The sequence below is a fragment of the Nothoprocta perdicaria genome, unplaced genomic scaffold (genome assembly GCF_003342845.1).
Source record: "Nothoprocta perdicaria isolate Ctin4 unplaced genomic scaffold, notPer1 scaffold_174, whole genome shotgun sequence".
Classification (NCBI taxonomy): Eukaryota; Metazoa; Chordata; class Aves; order Tinamiformes; family Tinamidae; genus Nothoprocta; species Nothoprocta perdicaria.
The window spans coordinates 1,061,546-1,077,086 of NW_020454916.1; the positions used below are offsets into that span (position 1 = coordinate 1,061,546).

Consider the following 15,541-nt stretch of genomic DNA (forward strand, 5'->3'; position numbering starts at 1 on the left):
TCTTGTAGTGATTTTTTTTTTTTTTTTTAAACAATGCTATTCTATAATGCTATTTACAATCTTAGGCTATCTACTCCGCTTCATTTTGAAGAGCATTCCCTTCAAATTTTTCTTTCAAATTCATATTTCTTCATTATTTCACCCAAAGCTGGAATTAGGTTGAAAAGTGTGCCCCTGTGTGTTCTGACTACAAAGTGTTGTCTTTGTTTCTTCTCCCTCTTTAGTCTTTTTGCATTTCCTCCATGCATTTTCAGGCTTAACAAAGAAACCCACCAGCGTATTTCAACAGCACCTTCGTGTCTGTGGGGCTGTTGTGAAGGCCACCATGGAGATGTGGGTGGAAGGAGAGCAGCAGGTGACAGACAACCCAGTGCAGCCTCTCCACCACCTTGCGAGACAAACTGCACTCGTACCAGGCAGGGAAGAGGGGCAGAGGAGACCGCGGCCTTCTGAGCCTTCTCTGAAAGACTGTGGCAGATGTAACCCATCCTTGCTTGCCAAGTTCTTCATACTAAATACCTTTACTTCAAGGTTTCCCTTCTGACCTTTTAATCAATTGATGTATTTAGCACCTCATTATTCCCCAACAGTGCACACAAGCTCTAACTTCTTCTTGAAAGACATTTAACAGAGAACTTGCACCCAACAGTTAACTCCCTACATTAGTATATTTATAAGAACAAGCGTTAGCTCTTGTTAGGAACTTCCTGTTGATTTTTTTCCCATTGCCTTTTCCTTGCTCTTTCCAGACTTATCTTTAAAATGCCTTGCGAGTGCATTCGCTTCCAGTACAAAGAGTACTACAACCAGGAAACACTGAGATAAACTGCTCCCAGACAGCTCCCCAGGCCTCTAAGCTTCTCAAATRAAACAGAGGGAAACAGAGGAGCCAAAAGAAGCAAAAAACAAATGCAGAAAGGATTAATTTGCTCTATATGTGTAGGGTGATCTTGCAACAGATGCATTTTTTCTTACTGTTTGCCTAAACATCAGCATAACAAGCCAAAAATTAGCTGGAAAAATTAAGTTATCGGAGAAACTGTAACATCCAAGTTCAATGAGAATGCCTATACTGCACTGTGTACCAATCAGAGACATCTTTATTATGTAAAATTGAAGAGTAGAGCCTCTTCTGTGTTCCTGTTGGTGCTCATGGGAGGCTGTTGCCTTGGTGGCATAACACACTGGCATGGCCCTTACTAGAAAACATATGGAAGAAGTAACCTGTTCTTCAGAACTGTGGGAAGGAAATGGCAGATGCCATTAGGAATTCTGCTTTTTGGTCTGTGTTTTTATTACACCACAGTAGAGCTTGTGCTAGGGTATATAGGAACCAGCACATAGAATAGYTTGGATTTAAGAGCCTTAAAGACACCATCAGTAGTGAAGAATCAAACCCTCCTTGGTTTGATTCAAGTAATTACAATCCTACAAATATCTTGAAAACACAAGATAAAAAAGCTGTTCTGCAATTACTGCTAAAAAGCACTGTGCCACTTTCAAAGTGTCAATATTGTTAGATCTAACATATTTTCACTGATCCCTTGAAAGCAGCAGTCGAAACTTGTCTCAAGTACCTCATTGTTTTGAAAGAACTACAAAAATGCCTATGTTTTAACTCAGATTTTATCAGCCCTGAAAATACAGACTCAACTATTGATCTTTTACCCTGAGTTACTTCGAGGGAAGGCATGAAAAAGCCATCTGGATTGATTTAACTTTGGTCTCCAAAAGCAAGTTCTGTATCTGTATACATAATGATATACTTAGGATTATAAAAGGCTACACACTTRAAAAACATTCCTATAACCAAGTGAAAGAAATACTGCTAATGCACAAGTTGCATTAAAGATCAGTAAAACAGAACTGTTTACTTGAAAAATAAAAAGATGTCTAGTAAAGTAAGGTAAATACTTCAGATTTTTTACAATTAGAAGTCTGAAAAGAACAATTTTCCTCCCAAGTGCTGTCAGGCTTTCTCTTAGCTGCATAAAATGCTTGCTGGGGTATAGCTAGATACACAGCTCAAACATGATTTTTTTGGTGATGGAGAGTTTTAGAAAGAAAAACTCAAAATCTATAATGGTATCTTTCCCAAAACAAAACTAGCATGACTCCTTAATTGTGTCATAGATTCAAAATTAGCCTTGAAAGCCTAGGATAACACTGCCACACTATGGCACAATTAAGATCTGCAAGTAAGAATGGAACAAAAAAGCAACACAAATAACTCATCTCCTTTAATTATTTAGAAATGCAGTATCCACCACTAGTTATGTCTGTCTACTACATTCACAAAGGCCTACAATCCAGCTGCTATGTTTTGATTCCTAGCATCTATCCATATCCACGCTATGCTTTAGGATTTTATTTTTGCAAGTTTTTTTTCCTAAAATGAAAAAAGAATGAATTCATTTTCTGTACGTGTTAATACCTTCACAGGAGTTTGACACACCTGTTGTTAGGATGGGATGTGTAGGAAAGTTGATCCCCAAATCGTTTCTTTACTTTGTTGGCTACAAAATATAGAGCTTTTATCCTTTGCATTCCAATGCATCTAAAAGGTTTGTGATTGACAGCTAGTCAAAGGAAAGAAAAGGTTCAAAGACCTCCTCCCTGTATGGCTTTTTCTAAAGCTACTTGAGGCTACACAGTTTTACCATTCACTTGCATCTAACACACTTATTGCTTTTTTACTTCACAACTTAACTCATTTTATATTAGAAGTATTTCAAAATGCTTACACGATGAAAAAGGTAAAATTCTCTTAAATACTGCCAGAAGTGTTGTGAGAGCTTGCGAAAAGTCTTCTTTTTCCTGACCTTGAAGTAGAGCAGCCTAAAACGGCTGAAATTTCACAAGTAACTTCTTAACTACAGCAGTTCACCATGCAAAACATACATTAATTACCTTGCCATTTAGATCATTTATATCTTCCATAGCATTTGTTTTGCAAGAAAACTATAAATCAGTTTTTCAAAACCAATACTAGTAGTGCTTTATTCATTCAAACATTCCATTTTTAAAGTGTTTTTCTAATAAATCAAACATTACACATAAGCAACTGTCTGAGGCCAAGGCCATACCAATTATTTCACCTGCAAGAACTTGCCACTATAAACATTTCCCACAAGGAACAATAAAATACAAGTCTGGTGCCACAAGACGTATATGAGCAACCTGTAGTGAAGCATTAAACAAAGATTAGATGACTAGCTTGAGTTTTATCTGTTCCACCCCTTTCCTAATGGCTATTGTCACAGTTTCAGTTTACAAATAACAGCACAGTGTAGATACACGTCAGCTCCTCCTGACCAGGATTGTTTATTCAAGTTTTTAAAATCACAGTGTTAAGTATCTCTCATCTCCAAATACTTTAAGTCACAGAAAAAAAAAGAAAAAAAAAGAGTGCTTAGGCCACCAGTGAAGAGGATTGTACAGTATCCATATTAAGGCCATGCATATATGCATATATATGTGTATACACAGTGTAACACAACTTATGGTTATCTTCAAGTTATCACACAGCTTCTATAAAAATTCCTCCTGCATTGACTCAAAGCACAAGCCACCCTGTTACGCCTACAATTCTAACTGACAGCAGTCTAGACTTACAAACAGCAAACTATGAACATTACAGTCTTTGACAAAATCACTAATACACAAAATCACACTAATAAATGCAACARCCTCCTCAGGATTCCTGAACCAAGTGGGACGGGGTCAGCCCAACCAAACTCTACACTCAAACTTGGTAGCAAATCTGAAGACTACTATAGCATGAGATTTTTTGCAAGCCCTTTGGGACAGGAGGAATGTAGAAAACTTGAGTTACACTAAATGGATGTGATTTATGGAGAGTGCATTCTTAACAGCTTTACTGTTATTAGTCACACCAGAGTCATGCTGGAAAGCACCAGGATGTTAAAGCAAATCCCAACTGTACAACTCCCCCTCCCGAAAAACCTACAGGAGTCAGTTTAAGAAAGTAGTAGTCCAACCAGAGATTAAGCAGGAGACTTCTGTTAGTCTGTGTGCATTTACTTTAGTTAAAAATCCATTTTCTCTTTCCATGATGAGAGTGGATATATCTTCTTCCATTAGTCATTTAGTCACCATAGATAAGTATTTAGAATTTCACAGCATCACAGAATGGCTGAGGTTGGAAGGGACCCCTAGAGATCATCTAGTCCAACCCCCTGCTCCAGCAGGGACATCCAGAGCACGGAGCACAGGGCAGCATCCATGCGGGTGTGGAAGATCTCCAGAGAAGGAGACTCCACAACCTCCCCAGGCAGCCTGTGCCAGGGCTCTGGCACCCTCACAGTGAATAAGTTTTTCCTCACATGGAGATGGAACTGCCTGTGTTTCAACTTGTACCCCTAATCCTTTTACTGGCCACCACTGAGAAGAGTTTGCCCCAACCTCCCTACATTCTCCTCTCAGGTACATATATATAGTGATCAGATCTCCTCTCAGTTTTCTCCAGGCTAAAGAGGCCCAGCTCGCTTAGTCTTTCCTCTTAAGATAGATGCTCCAGTCCCTTAATCATCTTTGTTGCTCTCTGATGGTTCCTCCCTAGGAGCTCCACATCCCTCCTATACTGGGGAGCCCAGAACTGCACACAGTACTCCAGGTGCGGCCTCACCAGASCTGAGKAGAGGGGCAGAATCACCTCCCTTGACCTGCTGGCAACACTCCTCCTGATGCAGGCCAGGATCCCATTGGCCTTCTTGGCCATGAGGGCACATATTTGATATGTGATATGTGAATTTGATAAATAATACATATTTTCAACTAAGGTTATCAAAATGTAAACTAAAGCTGAATCAGCTATTGAAAAATGCTATTTCTTCCTACTATATCCTTACAGACTCCTTTTCTGCGAAGAATACTGTATTCGATATCAGATTAACTGGAGTTTTGTCACATGGAAAGAATTATGATAAATAGCATCATTAGTGCTGCTGAATTATGTCTTGCTCAGAAGAATCAAAATCACACTCCACTGTCATTCATCAGGCACCCTTTCTAGCAAATGCTGGGCAACTTCATACCTTCCTGAACTTTTCCATCTGCTTAAAGAGRTCGGGATCCAGCTCCTGAGACACATCCTTCATCCAAAGCAGTGCTCCTCTGTACTCAGTCCGATACTGCTCCATTCGGTTTACAGTCAGCCACGTGTCTGAGATGGCCCTGTATCTGAAAGTCTCCACTTCCTGATATAATCTACTCAAAGGAGTACGCAGTGCCAATCTAGGGGAAGGCATGAAGGAATGAAAGGAAGGAGAAGAACAAGTTAAAAAAAAAATCCACAAAGGCAGACAAATGACACAACTACTGCCACTCTGCAAGCAAGCAAAATCAGCAGCAGCACACACCTGAAAGGATTAACTCCATTACTACTATATTTTCTATATAATCCTGCAGCTTCACTGGAGGCACATAAGAACATGTTAATTTTTGCATGCATATTGTGCATGCAACCCTGCAATTTTTCACTATTCCTTTCACATACAATGTTTTTTTTTTACTCAAATATGTATGTATATTGTAGTCAGCTAAAGTGCTTATACGTACGCTATTAAAAGCTCTTTTTGCAAGTTTCACAACTCTAAATATATACTTAAGAACTTATTACTGGATACATAGCACATATGCATCAGGATTGCCATGCTAGGCCTCTAAAAATGCACTACCATTAGCCTTGTAATCTTCAAATGTACATGTAAATTTTGAAGTCATCTGTCAAGCAGATTTTTTTTTTTTAACGCAATCCAAACAATTTTTTATGAAGTCATTTATCTTTTGGAAGATTTTAGCCTTTTTCTTGTGTGTTTGCTCCAGGCACTGCATTTTGGAGAAGCAGTAGGGGACACTGTTGTCTTCCCTACATCCAAAGGAGACAGGATTACTTCAACTTTTGCTGTTTCCTCATGCCGCTTTTGCTTTCCCATTGGCACTGGGATGGTTTCAGTTAGCTCAACACTGGTGGAAAGCCAGTTTAATCTGCTGCTTTGGGACTTCTAAGGCATAAGAGAATTTCTAATTTCAGCTCCAAATAGCCAGCAAATTAAGTCTTTTTGACCTCCAGCTACTAGGCAACCTATTGGCAAACACCACAAATAAGAACAGTCTTGAATGTAAGATGAGGATGGCTCAAAGAGATGGAAGTTTACTTCAAAAGGTGTCTGGAAAAAAATGCATCAAGTAATATTTAAATGAGTGCTTTTTATTGTGACATTCTGGGGTGTARTACACATTTTTTCCCTACATTCTACAAGCAGCGAGTCAGCCATTCAAAAGAAAATTAACTTTATGTAGACTTGTCTTATAGTGGGATTTCTATAAACAGTTCAGCTTTTTAAGAGGCAAATCGTTAAGGCTTTTGCTCCAAGGTGCCTTATGTGTGTTTCAAAGATCCCACTCAGGGCTCTAACAGGGTGTGCTAATGACCAAACTCTAGCCCAAAATAAACATATGAAAGGCTCAGTGCTCAGTGTGTGATGTTTTATTTTGAGTCGAACAGCTGCACAGTTAAGCTAAAGCTGGAACATTTTACTGCAATAATTAAAAGCACCGAAAAACCCAGCAAGAGCACAGAATTGTATTCATAATTTCTCAAGTGATGGAGAAGTATTTTACCTTGTGAATGATAAAGAATTTCACACTCTCAAAGTAGCAGGAGGTAGAGAGAAAAAGCTTAATAACACTTGATAATACCACCAAGTTCCCTTCTTTGGAACACTTCAAACACAGATTCAGTGAGATCCCAATGGTTCTGGGCAAAAGCAAGTGTTTATGTACAAGCCTGCCTCCCTCCGTCCCTTACCTCTCACCTTTCACTGAGCTGTTTCTAGCAGCTGTTTGCCAATACATCAAATAAAGTGGGAATCTAGGCTCTTTTTCTGGGGGACTCCATGAACTAAGGTAAAGCAAAAAATGCCCACTGTCCATTTGGGATGTGACATTACCTAGAAGGTGGCTTTCTTCTACCCATCTCCCTGGCCTCCCAGGGCACAGGCACCTCCACAGCAGGCCTGCTCTAGTGTTTCTCTGCAGAGTGAGGTCACCAAGCCAAAAATAGGGAGCTGCTTTCAGCTTCTTTACCATCTCACTGCTASAGCAGCCATGCAGACAGCACATGTGCAACTCTGCATTTCCAGAGCTGCAGAAGTGCGTGGAGGTGGGGGGAACTGCAGGGCACGGTACAGCAGGGCTGTGTGTCACAAGGMAAAACTGCAAAGAGCAAGCCAGCAGCCTTGCCAATACTACAGCAGTTTTGGTCAATGATAATTTTGGTATCATTTGGTTCTTCATACACTTAGAATGGCAATATGAAACATGGCGACAGAARATCAAGCACCATTACCCCCGTCCTTTGTAAATCGGACAGTAATGATGACGTATGTACCTTTGCTGAGAAGAAAAGCAGAGGGCCTTCCCAGTGGCTTGCATCATTTTTCCTGCCCTTGTTTTATCCTGAGAACCCTGTGATCGAAGAAATTTTCCCAATTCATTTTCTTCCTGAGACAGGACTAATAAAAAATAAATGAGCGGTCAAACATGTGACTTAACAGGTCTCAAACAGTTTAACACTGGCCTAACATCAAATACAGTAACTCCAAACCCAAGCAGCACAGCAAAAAGATTAGTAATTTCAAGGAATTCCTGCATTTATGAAACAGAGGATCAGATTCACTTGAGACATCTGTGGATAAGTTTGCTATAATATAACAAGAACCACCAAGTTATGTCAGTGCTGAAAGGTAACCAGAGAAACATGCTATTTCTTTGTTGAATAAAAGAATAAGCTTGGTTTGATTATGTAAAGAGGAGCAAAAGAATGGCCTGATTAGAATATTTTTATTTATTTATTTATTATTCTTTGTGTAACACTCGGACTGCCCCAACTGACCTAAGTCAAGACACTTGCACTGAAGCCAATTTTAAGTTAAACTACCTAAAACTCATTTACTTGCTTGTCTCTTGCTCTCTCTTTTTTTATGCTCAGCTACAGAAGTGATTTTTAATATGAAGAATATAATTCTTTGTGTTAAATACATTTAACATCATTAATAAAAATATTTATTTTAAAAACATTTTTTAATTTCTGCTTGAAATATCTGAAATATTCCTTATAACAAAGTGTTTTCTAAACAAGAAAAGGATGAAAAATACTTATACACTGAGATCTTGGATACTTCCAAACGGGAGCCCTGGCTCATCAGACCTTGCATCCTCACATAAATTCTCAGGATGATCTTATCATCCTGAGTCTTCCAAACTGTCCATCTCTTACGGTATTTATTTCCTCCCGCTCTCAGTGGGGAAAAGACTCTCTATTGTAAGACTGCTTTTGACAGTCAAACCCAATGCAGATCCACAACACAGTCCATGTTGCAGGTTTATCTTTGCATTGGAGATTTCACTGTCTAGTGTGAAACATTTTGTGTGCTCAGTACATGGGATTATATTTATTTTCGATTTTTACCTCAGTTTTCTGAAACATTATCTCTGATTTGCTTCTTTGGACAAGAAGAATAGAGAAAATATGTGTAACATTAAACAAGAGAAAATAAAATGAAAAAGATGTCTCCAGTAAAACTGATTCTCTTTTCCTGGCCTGAAAGCAGAGCAACAGAGAATTCAAAAATATTGACTGGAAAAGACCTCTGGAGTTCATTTAATAGAGGCTCCATTTGAAACTTCCTAAATTATATTTCTGTTTCTCCCTAGTGACTATCCATTTGTTACAGACATTTATCAAATCCATTGCAASAGTGTGGATTACATAATTGCCAAACCAGTAACAAGTCCTACATTCTTCACAGCTTGACCTGATGAAAAACAACAGTAGAATTTCTAAGACAAAGCACTAGTGAATTTAGACAGGCTAAACAAGCAGAGAGGAGAGAAAAAAAAAAAAAAAAAACGCATAAAACCACACACACCAAAAGAGGGAAAAAACAACCAACCAAGCAGCCAATCAAACCTTAGCAATGCTTAGCAAACTTTTTTTCCCCTTTATTTTTTTTTGCCTATCACTGTACAATATCAAAAAAAAAATTTAAGAACTAGGAGACCTTTAATCATATAAGCAAGTTTGCCTTTAAAACTGTTTGCAAAGAAGTTTAACTAGGATGAAGCAGCAGCAGTGCCCCATTATTACCTTTATTTTTTTACCAGCTAAATGATTCCATATTATAGATCTCCTCTTAGGTACTATAGTTGATTATACTTACAACAAATCCTCTTTTGATAGAGTTCAATTGCTTTCAGCAACTCCATACACGTTCTCTGAATTGAGTGGAACAGCTAAAAGTGAAACACAGAAAATCTTGTGAAATCCTGTAAGCGTATGCAGGAAACACTGAATACTAAAATACAAGAAAGAGCTTGTCTTTAATCTTTTTTTGAAAAATTATTAGGGAGCTCTATTTCCTTCTAGAACAGTACRAGCAGTCTTTCCAGCTTGAAAAAAAAAATTGTATCAATTGTGCTTTCAATCAAAACTAGACAGAATAACCAAAGTCTACAAAAGGTAAAGACAGAAATATTTATTCAAAACAGGTGACAGTTGATCAAATAACATTTTTCCTATTTTAACAGATACCTTTGAAATATATGTAATGGCATTTACAAAATTGTTTCAAAGCAACCCTCACCCAGGAAAAAAAAAAAAAAAAGCTTTCAAAATGTCTATGAAGAATTTCACTGAAAGGTGTTAAATGTCATTACGCATTCTAGATTTTCAGGCCACAAAGTAGAGTGTCATAACCTTGCAAATASTTATGTCAACACAGAAAGTTACTGATTTTAACTGGACTTTTGACCGGCACATTTCTACCATGAAGTTCTGTGACCAAATTTATAAAGTAGTTGTTTTCAAAGTCCAAAAAAAAAGGCAACGGTTTTGACCACCCTTGGAGATTGTTTCCAGAGACAGTCAGAGAGGCAGCGACTCAGAGAAATTCCTCTAAAATCTCCTATCTCTAACTGAAACCTAAACTCCACTATTTCAAGCACTACACAGATACAAGCAAAATGGCCTGCTGGCACAGAACCTGTCATCCTTCACATCTGCTTGACTTCCTGCACATTTACACGGGCCTTGTCTGAACTGAGACTTGCAGTGAAGAAGTCCAACTGAAAATGTTTGTCTTTTTCTAGCTGGAAAACACATTTCCCTTTTTTCATCCCACCTGAGATAACAAAGCCTTYTTACTGATGAATCTGCAATACAAACAGCATGGAAGGAACTCAAGGATATGCTTTTAAATTACTGTTTCTGTTCCTCCAACTTGTTTTACGTCAACACACAGGACTTATACCCAATCACAAAGACCACAAAGCTGGAATCCTGCWGCAACTTCTCACTATCAAAGAGTATACTCCCCATGAATATTTTTTTTCCCAATTCAGAAAGCATATTAACTGTAAAACAACAAAAGAATGGTAATAATGTATTATTAAATGACATATACATATATATACACAAATACACACACAAATCACAGATGCTTGACAGAAATTAAAACGCTGATAAGATTAACAGTTACAGAATATGGATTGCATGGACATTACAAACCTCAAGTTTTGCATCCAGGTCTGCATCTGAAGCCACAACATGTTCATCTTCCTTTTTTCCTGTGACTTTTATAAGTGTTTGTTTTGTTTTCCAGTATTTCTGTTGCATTTTATTGACCACAGATTTTTCTTGGCTTTGAGCATATTGATCATAAAATTCCCTTGAATAACCACTAAAATATTAAGACAAAAATTACAATACTTCAACAGGATCCTTAAAAAGAGTCTAACAAGCTACATTAATACACTTCCATCAAGAATATAACATTTGTATAGACACATGTATTCTAACACATGCTTTTTTCATAATATATTAATAATAAAACTAAGAAAATTAGTGATATACTCCACGAGCATTCCCTATCTCACTTTGGAAATAATAAACTGCTTTTACAACTATTGCTGTGTAGTATTGCTGAATAATCAACTGTAATTCTTCCCAATACATGATAAAATGATTTATTGCCCACGCAATTAAAATATATTAAAAAATATTAAGAACGAATAGATCTAACTAATAGGACGACAGGCTAACAAGGACTAATAGACTTCTTTAAACACTCAGCTGAATTTCCATGCAATGTCAGCACTGCCAGGATTTCAAAGTTCTTTTAATGAACTACTACCTACTCTTTCTTTTTTAAAATTGGATAAAAGCAAAGAATAGCCCTCTCTTTTGAGCATGTAATGTACAAGATAGATTAATAGCTCATTTTCTTTTCCCACTGTGAGGATGTGCAAGAGTAAATGATCATATGCGCATAAAAAGTATTTTCTTCAATAACTACTTTCTACTGAGAGATGACAAGTATCCCTCTAATAAAACTAATAAACAGTGTAATCTAAATCTGCATATTTTGAAATATGCACAATCTGCATATTTCAAAATATTTAAACCATATGAAACATTGGAAATACAGTTTTACAATGTAAAACCGACCTCTTCTAGGAAGAATTATTTATTCCATTATTAATTTCTGTTAAAGACGATGCCCTTTCCTGTCTGTACACACTTGAAAAGCTGCAGTGGTTCTACAGGTCTTTAAAGTAAAAGCCTGTTGAAATCTACTGTAACAAATACAATTTTAAAAGGTGGAGTTTATTCAGGAAAAATAAAACCTCCATCYGTGGAGTGACAAACTGGGGTGCCTCGGTGAGACCCTGCTGCCTAGATGTCCTGCTCAGGAAACACAGTTGGGAGATGCCTCCTCCGAGGAGTCCTCAGACGTGGCCAACACGGTCAGCCATGAAACGCTGTGCCCATTCTGAAAGAAGCCATTGGCAAAACCTCCCCCACCAAAAAAGGTGCCTCTGCTCTACAGACTTGGTAGTGACAGAGCTTACCATCACGGGAAATGTGCTGGACAGTGATCTGTTAGTTGTGTTTGCTATTTTTCAATTAGAGAGAGTGGTTTGATCCCCACAGAGATAAGAAATTGAAATGGACGTCAGCAAGGACAAATGATTTAAAACACATGCATCATCTAACACACTTCTTGGCTTCTCCTCAAGCTTCAAAAGCAAAGATATGCAGCCAATTAAATTAATACTAAAAATCATTATTAAAGTTTTAATTTTATAAACTTCATCAACATTGAAACAGAGGGGTTTTGTTTGTGCTACAACACCGAATACGTAACATGCAAAACGCATCCCATTTAATGTGCAATCCTGCACAAACCATCACACATCCTCTGGCAACCGACGGCTGCTCAARCCAGGTGAGGCACGTACTGAACTGAGCACACGCTGATGCCTCTGTGAGAGACAGAACCTACAGCTTCTAATAATATGATTTACATCCCTGCCAGATCCCCCTGCATTATAAGAAAACATAACATATCAGAGTGGAACTCCAATAAAACTAACATGACTCTCAAAACAAGTCAGAATGAAAGAGATCACAAGGTGGAGTCAGGACTCCAGCTTATTAGCTAGCTGTGTGCTTTCCAGCCTGTGACAGCTGTGCAAACAACCCATATCGCAGGTCAGTGGTCAAATGAAGAGAACACCTTCATCCATTTGCTGTCAACCATCCTTAAAATCTACCTCAGTAGAGGTCACTAGAAATTCTGGGGGCTTGGTGAAAGGAAAAAAAAGTTGTTAATATGATGTTACAAAAACTGCCCTGGGATTAATACAGATTCTTGAATTGGAGACTAATAAACCAACTGGAAGAACAAGACGAATATAATTCTTTATCATAATAAACAAATCCRGCTTCTGACTTCACTTGGGAAAATTCCTGGCTCCTGTTTATGATCGAGATGATGAATAATTTAATCGTCACATTGTTAAAATATACAGTGAACAACCTTTACTGGTAGGCACTAGTCAATACCTTTTAAAATGAGTGTTTGGTCAAGCAGTACATTTAGGTGTTGTTAAACAACCAAAAATATAASGCATAACTAAAGAATTTGCTTTATTCTAATGTTGAGGACCATGGATATATCCTTTTAAATATGTCAGAGTTCCTCCATTTCTTTCTATTAAACAGGAAATTGATAACATATGCTATTTTTCCACCTAGTGAATTCACTTGTTTTTTCATTCTTTGATGATAACTTGGCAGGTTTTCTTTTTCTTTTTTTTTTTTTTTATACTTTTTAAACAGCATAGCTACCAGTGACTCATAAAAATACTTGATGCCAGAACATAATGCATGATACACTCTGGCAATGATAAATCAACACACCTAACACTATCAGGTCTTTAGAAAAAGAAAAATGATCAAGGTACTTACTACTTATGACCATCCATGCTTCTTTATTTTCTTCAGGCACTTAAATAAAATTAAAAAAACAAACCAGTTAAAACAAGCATCTTTAAAATACAGAACTGCCATTAGATACTAAAAAAACCCTCTCTGTCACATATAAAATGAGTATGTTGTAGCATCTTCCATGACACATGATGGCAGTTTACCAACCTGAGGACCTTTCCTCTCATRATACAGAATTCTCATTTAAACCCATGACAAACATACTTACGTGTTGCCTATCACTGTCCCTGCTCAAAGCTGTTTAAAGTAAAAAAAAAAAAAATAAATACATTTTTAGCTGAAATAAATACAGTAACTTTTGAGCAGGAAAGGCAAAATTTTCAGCGCTATCCTCGTCAGTTCATCTTTTTCCAAAACTTTACCCCCAACACAGCTCAAACGCAAAGAAAGTAAAACGCCCAGATAGGAAATTTAACCACCAGGGGATTTTTCTTAAAGGGATATTCAAGTCTACAAGGATAGATCGGGATTTAGAAGTTTTTGAACTTTAAGTTTTATAAGGCTGTATCTCCCTCTAAATTGGAAGGCCAAGTCTCTACAGTCAGTGCTGACCAGATGGCAGAAACGTCACTTTTCCACAGGCTACTGAGCACATTTCTTCCCAGGCCAAGTTTACAAACGAAGCCAGACTCTCCTTACAAAAAATGAGCAAGCGGCTTCTCTTCTTCTGCTTTCAGAGAGGCCTCTTCTCCAGCATAGAGAGAGAAAGGCTCCAACACGACCACAGAAGACGAAAATGAAGCTGCTCAGATCATGCTGCTGGAAAATGGCCTTGGGTGAGATCAGGAGCAGAAGCGACACAGAAAGCTGACTGAGGAAACACCCACTGAATAAGCAGCTAGGAAGCTACCAGTGCCAGGAGTGAATTTTGGCACTAGGCTGGGSCAGAAGGAAAGGGGCTGCCGTGGGGAGACAACTCTGGAAACGTGCCCAAGGAGCCGCTTCAAGACAGGAGGCCAGAGTGGTAAAGGGACTGGGACAGACTGCAGAAACTGGGACATGGGAATCAAACYGAGCACTTCTACAGAGAATCCCAACCATGAAACACACGCTTGGAGGCTGAGGCCAAATCCCAGATTTCTGATTCTAACCTCTTTGCTATCAAGCACYTGTGAGATTTCCTGGCCAAGCTGCACGAGAATGTAGCGCTGTGCTGGAAGATGAGCAGAGCACTCCACAAAACAGCTAATTCATAAAAATTTTCTGCTCTGATAAGCACTGCAGGAGAGACCAAGAGGAAATTGGTGACTGTCTCTTGAGTGGAGTTTAAAAATAAAGCCACCAAGCACATGCTGAAGCAGGAGGCCGAGAGAGCAACTCACGGCCTGACACGGGGTGCTGTAACATACAGCATCGGTCGCTGCTTTGCTGTAGTTTCCAGGGCCATAAGGCTCAGGCAACCTTCACTCCAGGATTTTCTATGCTTCTGTGCTCGACTTCACTGTTTTAACACTGGTCCTCCTTAATTCACTTGTGGGTGTGTGTGTGACAGAGTGATAAGAACACAGGATTTGGCCTGTATACACATCCATGACTCAATTATTCAGTGGTTTGACAAGACGCAAATAACAGCCTATCTAGATGAARTAACAGGCCTATTTACGTGGACAAAGCGTAACCACCAGCCCACGAGACAGGTACCTAAGGCACTGACCTTACAGTACAAATTCCCTGGACTCTCCTGCAGACCAGTGTATCTTAAAATAAAATAAACAAAATAAAAATGTCAGGATCACGATGAAAAGGCATTCTCATTTTGCAAGCCTAGCTCATAATCTTTCTTCCCAAACATCAGAACTTATATTTGGCTGCGGGATCTTTTGGCTATACTTGGCTCTATGTCCTACATAGTATCTCTGTGTCCAGAAGATGTTCTTTGTGTGTTTGTGCTTTCTTTTTTACCAATTCTAAGTGCCTTTGAGGAGAGTACCACGGCTACTAGAGCGGCACCTTCACCGTATGAAAATGAAAGGATCTACTCCTTGTCCTGTCGTTGCACATGAAGGCTACAGAGGGAAGAAGAAAACCAAGGTGGTCTTTTGCCTACACCATCTACTACAAGCAGTTCCTGGCATTTGGTATCACTCAAAACAGGCGAGAAGAGTGGCAGGTCCCAGAGGGCAACCAGTGTTATACACAAAAACCAGGCCAGACAGGCAATCAGGG

At 38.5% G+C, this 15,541-nt stretch overlaps 1 protein-coding gene across 3 annotated transcripts in view; it reads right to left on the reverse strand.

Annotated features, from left to right (window-relative positions):
• ICA1 (islet cell autoantigen 1) overlaps positions 1-13,374 on the reverse strand; it is a 53,886-nt gene extending 40,512 nt beyond the window's left edge. For all 3 annotated transcript variants that reach the window (XM_026036261.1, XM_026036262.1, XM_026036260.1), the window contains exons 1-5: positions 13,337-13,374; positions 10,592-10,763; positions 9,246-9,318; positions 7,415-7,538; positions 5,058-5,256 (exon numbers count right to left, since the gene is read on the reverse strand). In XM_026036261.1, coding sequence (XP_025892046.1) covers positions 5,058-5,256; positions 7,415-7,538; positions 9,246-9,318; positions 10,592-10,763; positions 13,337-13,353 — 585 coding nt within the window. In that variant the 5' untranslated portion in view covers positions 13,354-13,374. The remainder of the gene's footprint in view (positions 1-5,057; positions 5,257-7,414; positions 7,539-9,245; positions 9,319-10,591; positions 10,764-13,336) is intronic.
• Between the last annotated feature and the right edge of the window lie 2,167 nt (positions 13,375-15,541).